This window comes from Trachinotus anak, unplaced genomic scaffold, assembly GCF_046630095.1.
Source record: "Trachinotus anak isolate AG129_WGS33_773 ecotype Australia unplaced genomic scaffold, CSIRO_AGI_Tana_v1 ptg000007l, whole genome shotgun sequence".
In the NCBI taxonomy this organism is placed as follows: Eukaryota; Metazoa; Chordata; class Actinopteri; order Carangiformes; family Carangidae; genus Trachinotus; species Trachinotus anak.
The window spans coordinates 13,176,701-13,191,572 of NW_027273858.1; the positions used below are offsets into that span (position 1 = coordinate 13,176,701).

The following is a 14,872-nucleotide window of genomic DNA, read 5'->3' on the forward strand; positions in this document are numbered from 1 at the left end:
TAGGGTCTCGCTCAAGGAGACTTCAACAAGCAAACAGGAAGAGCCGGGGATCAAACTACACACCCATTAATTGTTGGTGAACCCAACTACCAAACCAACATTACATTTGTTTTAAATTAATGTTATATGCTGCGGCAAAAAAGTAATGGCCTTCATAGGAAGTTGTTATGTTCTTTAAAGCAAATGCAGCAAAGGGACACAACTGATCAGTGAGACTCGTAATTGTTGCCTTAGGGATTGCTGGATCGACGCCAGAGAAGACACAGCACGCAGACACAAAACTACACTGCAGTGTAGTGTCTGTTGTTTTGAGACTGCTTGTCAATAAGGATGCTCTCTCGAATTCATCATAGTGCATAGTGTTTAGTGAAGATCCTCTGCCACAGCTGTCGGACGAGACAGAAAGATTTAAAAACTTTACAAAGGGCAGTGGGAGAACGTAGCAGTTTTATTCTTCACACAGAGGAGAATAAATGGCAAAGTGGTGCACCACAATGGGAGACCACAGTGTGTCTGTGTGTGTGTCTGCGTGTGGCCTCACCTCTAATCCATTTCTGCCTGTGGGACAGTGGGAATTGCCTATGGCTTTCTGTGCCATGCAGAACCGATCCTAATGAGGAACACATCACCCCCCTGTTTTGTATTTGACCCAATTTAATCCCCACCTCTGTGTTTCAGAGCCTCTCTTCCTGTTCAGTCCTCATACCTTTAGTTCATGTTTTACACTCACAGCAAACAGACATCGCCCCTTATTTGATTTACCTGCCCAGCTCTGAGGGAAAACAATTTCTCCTCTCAGTGTGATGCTCGGTTAGTCCTCAGAGACCAATAAATGTTTTCATAGTGCTATTCCCTTGTGCTAATTTCATTTTGACTGACACTAAAAGGTTAGTGTTCAACTATCTGAACATGAGGGTTGAGTTTGACAAAGAAAAAAGGAAATCTCAGCCCAAGGTCCACTTACCAGCTTGTTCCAGAGCTCGAACTGCATCACAGATATAAATCAAAGTATATTTACACAGCAGCCAGAAGTGACACTTGTTAAATCATAACAATTGCTTAAAAAGAGTCAAAATATCCAATGTTAACAAATCTGTTGTCAGAAGAGTGTGTGTGTGTGTGTGTGTGTGCGTGTGTGTGTGTGTGTGTGCGTGCGTGTGTGTGTGTGCTTTAACTCTGGAACAAAATACAACTGTCTCCACACAAATGATGTTTTTCCCATCCAAAGAACAACATAAGAGTCCTCCAGTCCTGAAGAGCCCTACTTACTTCCTTGTTTTCACAGTCATTGTGAAAGTACAAGCAATTCGAGTCCACCTGACAGATAGAAAAAGAACCATGTAACAGAATAGGAACTGCAAACGAACCTGTTCTAAAAATTCAGAACTTTTTCTAAAGTAAAGATTTTTTTGAATCTAAAGATATATTTTGAGATTCATGTCACTCTACAAAGGCACGTAGATACAGAGCACAGCTCCACAAAGTCTGTGCATGATTAAGTAACACAAAGAAAGAACACTAGAGTTGAAGAGGTTGTGATTACACAACACAAAATAATATTTTTTCTTTAATTAATTTGTCAAAACCCTTCAAATATTACACATTTTTATGTTTTATCGGTCCAGTGATTTTATTACAATGGTAATCAGTTAACAGTGTGTAAATTCATTTTTAATCACATCTTATCAATTATATAAAGATAAAAAAAGAAATCTTCTGAAAAGAAAAACAGATGTTCACAATCAAGTTGTTTTATTTAGGTCAGTTCGGCCTCTAAATCTTGGATGTCCGCCATCACATGGTAGATTCCCTAAAGAAAATAAATGACCCATAACACTGAATGTTTGTGAATTGTTGTTGTTGCTGTGGAGAGTAGTGCATGTTTTGCATGCTGTGTCCTCCTTCTAACGTTACCAGATTCCTGGAGGGTTTGTGAGCTGTGTGTTGTGCCGTTGTATTGGGTTGCATTACCTTGTAAGGTGATTCTGGTGTGTCATCTGCTCCATTTGTGTAAATACAACAAACAAAATACTGGAAGAGTCTATCACAAAAAAAAACCTGCAGTCTACAGCCTCAAAAGTGACCATAGAGCTAAGTCAACAACAAATACATCAACCTGAAGTTGTCTCTAGAAAACTGAGCATTTGAATCCAGTGTTGCTTTGCATTAGTGGTTTCTGTTTTTCTGAATTAATGCCTTGAAACAAACAGTCAATGTCATGTTATGCAAACAATGTTAAATTATGCATATAATCCACATTTCAGCTACTGTAAAGAGATATTATAAAACTATAATACTGATACTTCTGTTCTGACCAGTATAAAAGAGAATTAATTACACAGATCGCAGTATTATTTATCCACTAACACCTTCATTATCATATGGTGAGCGTTGCATGACTGCAGTTCACATAAGAGCTGCAAGAAACACATGTTCATATAATCAGTTCATAGATTGAGTATTTTTTTAAAATAACTGATTAATCCTTAATCGATATATAGTATATATAGCAAAATGGCAGAAAATAGTATAAAATGCCCATCACAAGTTCCCATTGTCCACGATGACATCTTCAAAGTTCATTTGTCCAAACCAAAACAAGAAATTTGATTTGATTAATTTTCTGTCCTTCGACTAACCTGTCATCTAATAATAATCGATCATTTAATATAGCCAATATTTTTTCCTTTATGCTTGTATCTAATCATACTATACCCTACCTTCATGCATTTATTGAATAGCCTGTTGCTTCAGCCACTACGAATAATTTATAATGAATCATGATTGAATAATGATTAAAAAATAGTCCACGTTACTGCAAAAGCCACGCATTGCATATGTAACAACACGCGGATAAACCCCCTCCCGCCACCACGCGGCAGTGTCGGACTCTCTCAGACGTCCTAAATAGAACTACAAAAAAACGTGGTCACGTAACCCTTGACCCCTCCCCCTCCCTCTGCGTCACTTCGCGTCATTTTGCCGGGAATGTCGGACCACGTGTCCCCCACCACCGGCGTGCTGGCTCCCTGACGCGGGCGGTTCATCACTTTCCACGCAGAGCGGCCGGGGCAGGGAGCACACTGGCAAGATGGCGGCGCGGTGGGGAGCAGGCGAGGAGACTTTAACTGCGTGCAATATGGAGTTTTTCCCTATGGAGACACTAGACGAGGTAAAGGGTAGATCCTGTGCTTTATTTCCTAGCATGTAACCCCACTGTTGGTAGTTGTGTGTGTGTGTGTGGTTTTTTTTTTTGGGAGGGGGGAGATGGGCAGAGTGGGTTGTGTGTGTGTGATGTACACTGAGCATGGAAAAGTGACACGTGGATGCAGCCGTAGTATCTCTAGTAAAAACTTCTTCATGAAGGACCCACCGCCCTGTGGGGGCAGCAGCCAGGTAGCCCCCCCCCCGCTTTGTTGTGTGGCTGTGAAATAATAGCCGGTGCTTCGTTAGGATGTGCTGCCGGGTTTTTTAGCTGTGTTAACGCGAGCTGGGGAGTCGGTGCGGCTCGGCTGCGGAGGAGCGACGCAGGGTTTCTCCCAGAAAATGTAAACTAGCCGTGAGAGCAAACGAAGTGACAGCTGTGTGTCTGTGTTGGTGGTCGACCTGACATGGTCGTGGGTTGTGTAAACTGTATCAATGAGACGCGTTTACGCTCCACCGGTGGCTGTATGTGCAAAAAGTACTGCCTGTCCCGTCCGTCAAAACTGATTCACACACACGTGGTAACCAGCGCTGCAAGATGCTAGTCCCCTGCTCCGCCACCACTGCAGCGTGGATGTGCCCTTTTCTTTACGTGTTTCAGGCCTGACAGTGGTAAAGGTGCTGTAGATTAATTTTTTTTTTTTTTTTGCCATGCTGTAGTTTACAGGCTTCATGCCAGCACGTTGCAGTGATGTGTCGTCAGCTCGGTGGTGAAGCTCTTATTATATTTTTAGACAACGATCGCGGTCAGTCCAGTTCACACACGCCTGTCCGATTGTCCACTCTCACACTGCTGCAACATTTCCACGTTTTTCATTCAAAAACCTGTGTGTATTGTCCACATGTGGCTCTGTCGTGGTGAATCACATGTTGGACTCCTTCGCGCATGCGCGGAAAGAGGGCGAGAGTTAAATCTCTGCGCACCCTCACACAGAATTTCAAATGAACCGGCTGCAGTTTTCTGACGTGTAGTGTATTAACGCGTATTTCAAAAATGTGGTCTTTGCGTGTTCGTGATGGTGGAAATGAGAGACAGGAGTGGGGATGAGGGCCCTGCTGTTTGTTGTAGTGCAACACGTGGGCAGGATCGCTTCCCTTTGGACGGGGTGAGGCCAGGATCAAACATGTCTGCGTGGACAGAAACACGTGGGTCACTCTACGAGACTGATAACATTTTTGCACTTTCATCTAAAAAAACACATCAGTTATGTTGGCTCTCATAGGGGGAGCTTTATGCTGGACTCAGTGTTATGCATCAAACTCGTATCTGAAGAGTTGTTATGCTCCATGTGTGCCTTCCACTACTACAACTGGTTATTAAAATTTGTATTTACTTAATAAACTTTTATTTAAAATGTAACTATTTCAGACTTTCCAGTGTTTTCCATCACACTTTGTCTTTTTTTTATGGACAGATTGTGTTTGAATGTATTTATAATTTATGTTGACACTCTATATATAGTTAGAAGTTCCATTGATAATTTAAGTGTAAATTGGAGTCCTGAGTGTCCAATGGGTATGTGCTCTGATGTTCTTGTATATTTATGATTATAGGAAAATGCCTCTGGTATTTTCATCTCTTCTCCATGCTGGAACTAAAAGCATGTGCCTTCCTTGCCTTCTGGGGTTTCCTCTTCTGATTGTCCTTTTCAAATGGCTGACTTTAGTTTAGACTTATCCTCAACTCCAGCCACCAAATCAATAAGCTAGTTTGCCATATTTACTGGTCCCACCTTAGCACAGACTAGACTTAATTTCTTTCATTACATTTTTAAAATAAATCCTATGGCCATTGTGAAACAGCAAGTCAACTCTGCTAAAACAAATAAACACTGATTCTGTTTACATTTGTTGACGTATGTCTCTTTAAACCTAGAAATATATTGAAGATGTTTCTGAGGTGCTAGAGCATTTAGAAGATATAAGTCAAAGGCAGCTGGACTGGATTTTTAAAGAAAAAAAAGTGGACAAGTCCAGTTGTAATGAAAATGCCGCCCAGTGGTCCATATATGATACTACAATGATGTTTCACCAGTGGGACACATGTCTGACTAAGATCTAGGGTCAACTTGAGTCCCATGCTCCCAAGTACATCCACTTGTACATACCTGTATTATAAAAAGCATAGCAGGCATTAAAGACATTACACTGCCTAATGAAATGAAGCTGCTGCGAACACAAAATAACACGTTGTGCTTTTAGATATTTGCTTAATGTAGGATTAAGTTGTTGAAAATATTTACATTTGACTGAAGCAGTGAACAGTTGTCAGTTTGGTCAGTTGTGTTAAAAAAAATAAAAATAAAAAAAAAATGTATTCAACTTAAGTAGCCACAGTTATGCACTTGTGTGTAGCTTTTTTTTTTTTGTATTGAGATTTGCTGAATCTGAAAGTGTTTTTTCTCCTCTCTAGACTCCCGTGCTGAGCTCTGGAGAAACTCTGGAAGCCCTTCAAAACTGCTTAGACCCCTCCATCCTTTCTATATTTGAGGACACACCAACAATAGAGGCAAGACTCATTTCACATGCTTTAACTTCAGTATTACAGTAAAGTGAGGGAGTTCTATGACGTGTAAGCCTTGTACAGTGTTTTGTTTACGCCCTCTGTGGTGCACGCTTTGACCTAATTCCCATGTGTTTATTCAGACTAAAGGAATAGATGAGGAGAGCGAAGCCACGCTGCTAACCGCCCTGACAGAGATCCTTGACAATGTAGATGATGAGAACCTGTCCCCGTTTGACACACTGCCTGACTCGGACCTGCTGTCAGGTCAGAAGGGCAGGGAACACTCTCCGGTTAGTGCCCAGCTGTCATACATAACTCTCCAAGTGTCTCACAGATTCCTGCTCTCCACTGCCCTGTCTGGCCTTTTAGCTTGGGGGCAGAGAGTGAAAGGAGGTGGACGGGGCAAACTGCTGACCCCTTGTTATAAATATACATCTTGTTCATTGTTTAGGATTTTTGTAAAAAAATTTATTTACCCCTGTAAAATTGTTCTCATGCCTCTCTTTATCTTTCACTCTCCAGCTCCGGAGATTGCTGTGTCTGTCTCGTTCCCCCCCTGAGAAAGACTTGCTATGTAACGCAAGACCCATATCAACTGGAAAGGTAGTTTCGCGCATAATTAATGTGTTTATAAAGTAGAGCAGCAGACAGATTTCAGAGATTGACTGGATATTTGTTTCCTTGTCTGCACTCAGAGCCTCCCTAGGATGCAGGCAGACTCTCTCCAGAGGAGTGATGGGGAGGAAGAAGATGATGGCTCTCTCACTCTGAGCCCAGTGAGGCACGAATCATCTCTTGACAGTGACCTGTTGGACTGGGAAGGTCCGACCCTCCCGCTTTCTGTCACCTTTGAGCAGGAGGGTGAAGATGGTGTTTCAGTTAGCCTGGGGGACTTGGTCAGACATATGCACCCGTATTGCATGGCCATTTGTGTAGAGAACAACGATGGGGAACAGATGTTGCCCGAAGGAGGCATCTTACTTGAGGTTGTGGACCAGGGCGAGAATGGAGAGCCCATCCTGGCCATCCCCAACATGGACCTGCCGGTCTCTCTGCCACTTGCAGAGCAAACTTCAGAAAATGAGCGGAAACTAGCAGATGAAGCAGAAAAGGCAGGCTCTGACAGCTCGGAGCATATAGTCGTTGATGATGATGATGATGTAACAGTCAGCGAGGCTCCAGTGAAAGTTGCAGCCCCTGCAACTCCAGACCAACGGCCAGATGTGAAAGAGGAGGTGATCGTAAACCGACAGAAGGAAGAGATGAAAGAGAAAAGCTCCTCCGGCAGAAAAAAGAAAAAGAAATGCAAAGAACAGTGCCAACCTGAACCTGTGGAGGGAAGGGTCCTTAGGAGTGGCACAGTAAGAAAGACGGGACAGGAAGCTCCCATACAGCCTGAAAAAAGGTCAGTCAAAGAAAAGAAGAAACACAAAGTCCCAAAGGTTCCTGTTGCCCCAACTCCACCTTCTTCCTCTGTGAAACCTAAGAAACTAAATTCATGCCAAAATGAAACACAAACAGGAATCAGCACTACAACACTGTTGCCTGAAATGAATGTGCAAGTTGCCACATGTGCGTCACCCAGACAGGACACTGCTTTGTTAAAGGATAGCCCTGAGGAGACTCACTGTAGCAGTTCCCCCACAGCAGTGAGCTCCCAACAGCCCGAGGAAACCCCTAAACAGCCGGGCCCAGCCCCCGAGACGCTGGAAGATTCATCAGCAGCCCCCTCTGCTGTCTCTGCCCCACCGTCTGCAGAGGGCCCCGCAGCTGCTCCTAGTCCCGAAACACCCCAGATGACACCACCTGTTTGTGAGGCCCTCCCTCCTGTGGCCACTGCTGTCCCAGAGCCGAAACCTAAATCACTCAGTCTGGAGGAGTACCGGCGGCTCCGGCAGCAGAAAAAGCCGGCGCCGGTGGAAAAGCAAGACAGCAACAGCACCAAGTGGCCCAGCCTTCCAGAGCTTCCTAAAGAGCTTCCCCCAATTCCCTGCCTGCCTGACCCCAGCCCCAAGGATTCCCGGCGCCCCAACCCCCAGGTAGCGAAGAAGGAAGTGGAGGAGGTCAAGCCTGCCTGGCAGCCAAGGGGACCGGCTGCACCGCCCACCCCTGAGGCACTGCTGGTGCCCCCGGCCTACATGGTTGCTTCATCCAGCAAAGTTTCAGCTGCTACTCCTGTTCCCAAACCTCAGCAAACACCTGAACCTTCCAAACCTCCTGTACCCGAAAAGCCCTCAGCTCCTGCCACTAATTCAGTGAAGGATTTACCCACACATCAACACACCACTGCTCAACCAGCGGTGCCTTGTGTGCCTCAGAGCGCTCCAGCTTCTTTCAAACATGCCACTCAGTTCATGCCGTCAGCCGATGGGAAATGTTCTCCTGCCCTTTCAGGAGGAAAGTGTGGAGTCGATGAGAGGCCCCACTCTCAGCCTGTATCCCTAAAGTCTGTGGAGCTTGTTAAACCCTGTCCTAAAACCACTACAGAGTCGATCAAACCCACCGCTGCTACTTTGTCCGCCTCCAGTGCCCCTCAGAAGACCACTGTCGTTTCCCAAAAGGTGCCTGAGGTCACTGCTGCTACCACGTTAAATAGCCCCATCACAGCTGATTACAAGGCCTCCAAACCCGTAGCTAATGGTACCCAGCAGTGTTCCTATTCAGCTGCTCAGTCCTCAGACTCCCAGAGTCTAAAGGCAGAACCTGTTGTGCTTGAAACTAAAGAGAACCCCACTACAGCCGTGAAGCCCCAAAGGGCAAAGAGCCCCACACAGGAGCTGATTGAGGCCTTCACCAGTGAGATCGGTGAGCTTAAAGATGATTGCTAAAAATTCAGGTTTAACTTTGTTTATAAAAGGCTGATAGTCATTACCATTTCATTCCCATACCTCATTTTTCTGATGGAAGCCATGTTATGTGTTCTTGTGAACAAATACACATTGAAACAATTGATTAAGTGACAAACTGATATGTATCTATAATGCCCTTGTAGGAAAATCGCCTTGTCAGTGTCTCATCTCAGCTGCCCTGGAGCTGTAGCCCCCACTTCCTCTGCTCCAGTAGTTATTGCAGTAAAATAATATGCAGTGTCACTGTAATAACCTAAACACTTGGTACCCTGTGTAACTTCAGCACTTCTCTCTACGATCATCCTACACCCGTCTGTCACAACTTTAACAGACTCAGTATTGTGTTAATGTCTGTCTTATTTATGTGTGTTCTTGTTTGTTTCAGCATAACTGTAAACACAACATTTTGGATAATGTTATGTCTTGTTGTAGGTATTGAAGCTGCTGACCTGACCAGCTTGCTGGAGCAGTTTGAGGAAACTCAAGGTAATCGATAATGGCTGATTTTTTTTACTGTGCTGTTTGCTCGGTTCGTTCTATGTTACACATTGCAGAGTATATTTTATTTTTAGTACTTAATTTCTGGCCTAAGGGTGGTTATGGTAGAGCAGTAGGTTAGTGGGTTTACTACCAAGCTAAATGTAGTCAGAGTATCAGTTTTCCTGGTTTCGTAATGGCAGGAAGTGGCATAAAACATTATCTCTGGTCAGCAGTGGTGTGTTAGTGGGTAGACGGACTTTGACTAAGACTTAAAAAGATAGCAAGTGTCTACTTTAAAAGCTTCACTGATCATAACAAGTACAATGCTGGTATGCATATGCTTAGGGGTGGGGGTCATCAGTGAAGTTAGATGACCATTTCCTAATATATTTAACCAACGGACCACACACACGAGGTCCAGCAAAATTGACCTACGGAACAGAGACATTATCGGGCTGTTGATGTGAACTTGACACTTATCTGATCCTCCTGGAAAAGTGTGTGTAAACGTTCAAAGATTGCTCATAATGGCAGGATTTTTTCCCCCACTACTGAAATGGTCCCCTTTAAGAGATGGGTGCTGTGGGGGGTCAGAAGCTGCTTTGTGCTCCTGCCTGCTCAGCTGCTGGAATTTTGCCCTGTCCGCAAATCCATTTAACTCTCGCTCTGCTGTCTTTGTTTGAGCGGATATGCAAACCCCAACCATAACCAAGTGCTTGGACTGTGTGTGCCATTACTCATGTCTGTGGATGTGTTATTGAACCATTGTACTGTGTGCTATGGCTAACGTAGGTGCAGACTGTTTGTTGTGCACAATGCACTGAGCAAATATTACCCAGCAGAAACACATTATTCACCACAATTATACTGATTTTTTTATCCACACAAAACATTGTAGTTTTTGGTTCCCTTGTTTCATCTGTTAGTCCCTGTGCTGATGCACTTATTTCCCTCTCCCTTCTCTCTTCAGCCAAAGAGGAGCAGTGTGTGCCGGAGGTCTCTGGTAGAGCAGCAGCTGTAGGAAACTCAAGGTGAGTTACCCTACAGCCCTCACGCTGCTCTGTGTGAGTGATGGAAAAACCCTGGTCAAGTGAGACCTGTTTGCTCTATGTGTGTTTGCGTGTGTGTTTGCATGTGTGTTTGCGTGTGGAGGTGACACATGTCCACCTTTTGCCAAGACCTACCGTAAACCCTGCTGTTGTCTGGCCACAGTGATGGCCTTTTCAGGTCTGACCTTTGTGCAGCCTGATTTTTGGTCCAGATTTGGCTGCACTCCAAACACAAACTGAGGTGAATAATACACTATTTACCAGTATAGTAACATGCTCCTGTGCTTGCTTTGCAGTTTTGAGTTGGCTCCAGAGAAAACAGTTGTGGAACGTGTGAGAGCTAATGACCTCTCAAGTACCGCAGGTAATTCAGCATGTTGTCTTAGGCTTCAGAAGAGTTGAATCAGTACAGCAGCAAAACACATATAGTAAAGGTGACTTTTTTTAGATTGTTATCATTATAAGGGGGCCAATTAGAAGTGCCTCCTTTTATTCTGCTCCCATAGCTTTCAGCATTAAAACAGCACATTCATTAGAAATGGTCAACAATAGTACATTGTGATCTGAGACTTGCTACCTTGCAACACAGATGGCCATGTGCTCTTGAATGTTGGGTGTAATTGTGCTGCACTTTCTTTCCCTCTGCTCCAGCTCTGACTCCTCCAGCCACTCCTCCCCACCAGATGTGGAAACCTCTTGCCCCTGTGGCCCTGCTAGGGAAGAGCAAGGCCGCTGAGGCCTCCAAGTCGAGCCCTTCCAAGGTTATCCAGATAGAAGCTCGCCCACTGCCCTCAGTCAAGTCCCGCAGTAAACCCACTCCCACTGCCACTCCTGTAGACCCCCACTTGGCATGCATGGACCATGACTATTGCCTCCCCAACAAAGGCACTTCCACCGGAGAGTCAGGCAAGCGCTGGAATGTCAAACAGCAATCTTTTATCACCATTAAACCCATCAAGCAACCCGCTACAGCCTCCACACAGACGCACCCAGCTGCGCTGGCATCGTCTGTCCCATCTCCCACAAACCCTGCAGTCACAACCAAAACGCAAGATTTTCCACTGACAGAGCCCCTGGATCACAGGACAGCTGAGATGGAGAGAAGCTCTATTCTGGAAACTCCAGATGCTTCTCCTGCTCGACAGGAGACTGATTCCACAGTTAAAGAAGGAAGCCACAGGAGAGGGCCTTTTGAGAGGGCCTACCGTCGACATGCTGCCTCTCGCACACCCAGCCCCAGAGAAAGGACTGGAGGTCGGTCTAGAAAGAGAAGATCCCAGCGTTCTCCCAGCCCCGTGTCCAGCGGTTCAGAGTCAGACTCTCATTCCTCTAGATCTCGGTCAAGATCACGCCCTCCATCTAAGAAAAGGTTTGGACCTCTGTAAAAACACCTGGTTGATGCAGCATCTAAATACTCATTTCCAGGTGGTTTGATTTTCCTTGTTTCTCTCCGGCATTCCTTCCTTTTCTTCTCCAGGTATCGACCTCGTCACTCCGAGAGCAGTTCCAGCTCCTCATCCCGTTCCTCATCTAGATCCTCTCTGTCTATGTCCTGCTCCCCTCCCAGGAGGAGGAGGTACTCGTATTCCTCCTCTCGTTCTGGATCGTGGAGTCGCTCCAGGTCACGGTCTCAATCCCCTCAGAGACGAGCACAGTGGAGTAGAAGCAGTAGATTGTACAGGTATTACAGTTTATGAATCATGCTCATCTGAGTGATGGTCATTACATGAATTTTACAGCTGTACGTGCAGTTTAAAAAAAAATTAAATAAAAAAAAAAAAAAATAAAGACTGAACCCCTCATCTTTTCTTCCTCAGTCCCTCGTACAGACCCAGCTGTGGTCACAGTGCACAGACAAATACGCAAGAGGTGAAGAGACGCAAGGAAAAAGCTATTGTAAGTTCATTTTACTTTGAGTACACATGTGCCCTTTGAGTGAGCAAATTATAGCGTTGTAACACTCAATCACCTTATTGACTCTTCTCTCAGGAGGAGCGCCGGGTTGTTTATGTTGGTCGAATTCGGGGTACGATGACCCAGAAAGAACTTAAAGAGCGCTTCTCGTTATTTGGCGAGATTGAAGACTGCACCCTGCACTTTAGAGACCACGGGTAAGTCCGTTAACAGCAAGAATTATACATGAATAGATTTTTCTTCATTTTTTGCTTTTGTAATGAGGGATTACTGTTGGAATTTGAATAAGGCTGCAAAGTGCACTGTCTTTGAACCTTGTTGGTCTTGTCTGTGACCTCTTAGGCCAAGCTACAGTGCTACAGCAAAGTTAGGCTTGTTTATAACTGGGGCCTCCTGGCAGCACCCCCAGGTCGCTCTTTTAAGGACAAGTCACAGCTCAAAACTCAAAAAGACCTGTTAAGACCTTCAGTGGACCAATAACACAGGCTGATATTTTGTTTGTCTGTCACAGGGACAACTACGGCTTTGTGACATATTACGACACCAAGGATGCTTTCACAGCCATTGAAAATGGAAGCAAGCTGCGCAAACCTGATGAGCTGCCATTTGATCTCTGTTTTGGTGGAAGGAGACAGTTCTGCAAGGCCAGCTATTCTGACTTGGGTAGGCATGGCTTTGAAATCGACAGACACAACAAAAGTTCCCGTAGCTCCTTCCCAGAGCGCTGTTAATCTATTCAAACAGGATTGATGTGGTTTGCAGAAGATTGAAGATATTGACTGCACTTCATTCTCATACAGTGTGTTCACCACAAGCTAAATGCGGCTGAGAGCCATTGTACTTTGTCAAGTGCTGCCAATAAATGCAAAACTTGGCAGATCACGGAACCACTGTTTGAAAGGATGATCGCGCAGCAGGAGGAAGTCATATAACATATTGTATATTGTATGTTATATTACATAGTGTCCTTTTAATGTGAAGTGTGCAGGTTTAAACAAACAGTTCAGTTAAATGTATCCATTAAGATATTGAATGCTGAACATTTTAAAAAGTCTTTAGCTTTCACACAGTCACCACAAAGTCTTTCATGCCTTTTAAGTTGCTAGCAAGGCTACAGCTAACATTGAAGACACCCAGGCCATATCCTCTGCATTGATATTGTGAAAGTGGAGGTTTTTATTAAGCCGACCCCAAACATTTTACAATACTCACGATGGCTTTTTAAATGTCGATTCCGATGTCCCTGACTCATCATAGTCAAATTGGACTTTTTTGGAGATGCAGAGATACAGTTTACTGGGTACTCTATAGTCACTACTGCATTATTACATGAGTACTCATCGCACCACACCCGTATTCGAACTTCATAACTGCATCTCCCACAGTTGTGACTTTATGGTGATGACAAAATCTGTTGCCCACCCATGCTTGGGGCTGGTAATAAAATGTGGAAATGAAATCATCAGAGGTGTGTGTGTGCGTGCATGCATGTGTGAGTGTGTCATCATGGCAAAATGTGGTCCTGGAGACACTGACTGTAGCTTGAACTATTACCACAGAGTTGGTTTTAGGTACTTCAGGGGTTTGTGTGTCACACTAGCATCACAATCGTGCAAGATACAGTCGGAAAACTTTACAGGTGTGTAGTGGAGATCAAAATGAAGGTGATTCAAATATGGGTGTGTACTGAGTACTCGTGTAATACTGTAGTCATGACTCATGGGTCAGAATGCCAACATGTTGACTGGCGTCGCCCCCATCACAAGATGGTCTTCAGTTTTTGCTTGTTTTTTTTTCTCCTCAGGCTTACTAGTAAGACGTTTGAGATGGGTTGTGCCGCTCATGACAGCTTGACAATTTAAAATCCTGGCTACATCCTTGGTTTTGAGTCATATTAGTCTTTTGAAATAGTTCAACCCAAATGCAGCAAGTACTGCTGTCCTTATCCTTGTATTTGTATGTGATGCTGAATTTCTGTCCTTCTCTTTTCAGATTCGAGTAGAGAGTACGATCCATTGCCTGTGAAAGGCAAGTTTCATGCACTAGACTTCGACACTTTACTGAAGCAGGCCCAGCAGAATCTGAAGAGGTAACAAGAGGCCTGCAGCAGGAAGCAGCTCACACTTACCTCAGAGCCAACAGCTGGCTCCCCACCTGCAACACTGTCTTTACATTTTAGTTGTTGCATTAGTTTTTTTTTTGTTTGTTTTGTTTTGTTTCTGCAAGCTAACACCTTCTATTGAAGTGAAGATTTGTAATGAAAGTAGTAAAAGAAGTTAAAAAAAAGGAATAAGAGAAATAAAATAATTTTTTTAAAGTTTATTTAAATGTAAAATCAATTTGAATTGTATGGAGAGAAAATCATTTTTAAAAGGGGAAAAATAAGTGGAATGGAGCTCCCTAATTATTGGGAGAGGCTGTAATACATTGAAATGTGCTACAAACCTAAATAAAAAAAGAGAAACTTAAACGTGTTGTTTTTTTCATTCTAACTCACTTGTGTCTTTGCATTTGTCACTGTTCAGTTACATCTTTAAAAATATAAAGGGAAGTTATTTGTCAGAATACTTCACACAGTACATTTTGTCACAAGAGAAGCAGGCTTTGCAACTAAATATATACATGATAAGTTGTGCTGCTTTGGTGTCGGGGTTCTGGTGGCGAACCTTTTGGGCCGTTATGGCAGGAAAAGTACATTTGAAACAAATTCCTTTAACCACAACCATGGGCCAACATTCAAAATATCAATCATTATTATGCGCTTTCATCTGTGTTTTTACTGTTATGAAATGCCAAAATGTCAAATGCAAATGGTGAGCGTACTGTCACAGCTTGCATGGACTCAGAACAAAGGAACAGAGCTCTCTTTA

General features: G+C 44.0%; 1 protein-coding gene and 1 non-coding gene across 3 annotated transcripts; both read left to right on the top strand.

Annotated features, from left to right (window-relative positions):
- Positions 1-2,981: 2,981 nt before the first annotated feature.
- pprc1 (PPARG related coactivator 1) lies at positions 2,982-14,472 on the top strand. Of its 2 annotated transcripts, none has more exons than XM_071480680.1 (14): positions 2,982-3,172; positions 5,618-5,713; positions 5,851-6,000; positions 6,233-6,313; positions 6,406-8,515; positions 8,992-9,045; positions 10,010-10,070; positions 10,385-10,452; positions 10,740-11,457; positions 11,566-11,769; positions 11,906-11,984; positions 12,078-12,199; positions 12,514-12,665; positions 13,995-14,472. In XM_071480680.1, exons 1-14 carry the CDS (start codon positions 3,092-3,094, stop codon positions 14,093-14,095), a joined length of 4,077 nt encoding a protein of 1,358 aa, XP_071336781.1. In that variant the 5' UTR covers positions 2,982-3,091; the 3' UTR covers positions 14,096-14,472. The 2 variants fall into 2 exon arrangements, with proteins under 2 accessions (XP_071336781.1, XP_071336780.1); XM_071480679.1 differs by lacking the exon at positions 2,982-3,172 and adding an exon at positions 3,866-4,310.
- Positions 12,300-12,439, top strand: LOC139623449 (small nucleolar RNA SNORA50). Its single transcript, XR_011691510.1, has one exon. It is a non-coding gene; the product is annotated as a small nucleolar RNA SNORA50 (small nucleolar RNA).
- Positions 14,473-14,872: the final 400 nt, after the last annotated feature.

Bases quoted from the DNA above. Each gene is read 5' to 3' on its own strand.
- pprc1 (XM_071480679.1), top strand. From the start codon at position 4,221: ATGGTGGAAATGAGAGACAGGAGTGGGGATGAGGGCCCTGCTGTTTGT. The intron at 6,314-6,405 runs GTAGTTTCGCGC...GTCTGCACTCAG, and splicing joins GACCCATATCAACTGGAAAG to AGCCTCCCTAGGATGCAGGC. The intron at 12,666-13,994 runs GTAGGCATGGCT...TTCTCTTTTCAG, and splicing joins GGCCAGCTATTCTGACTTGG to ATTCGAGTAGAGAGTACGAT.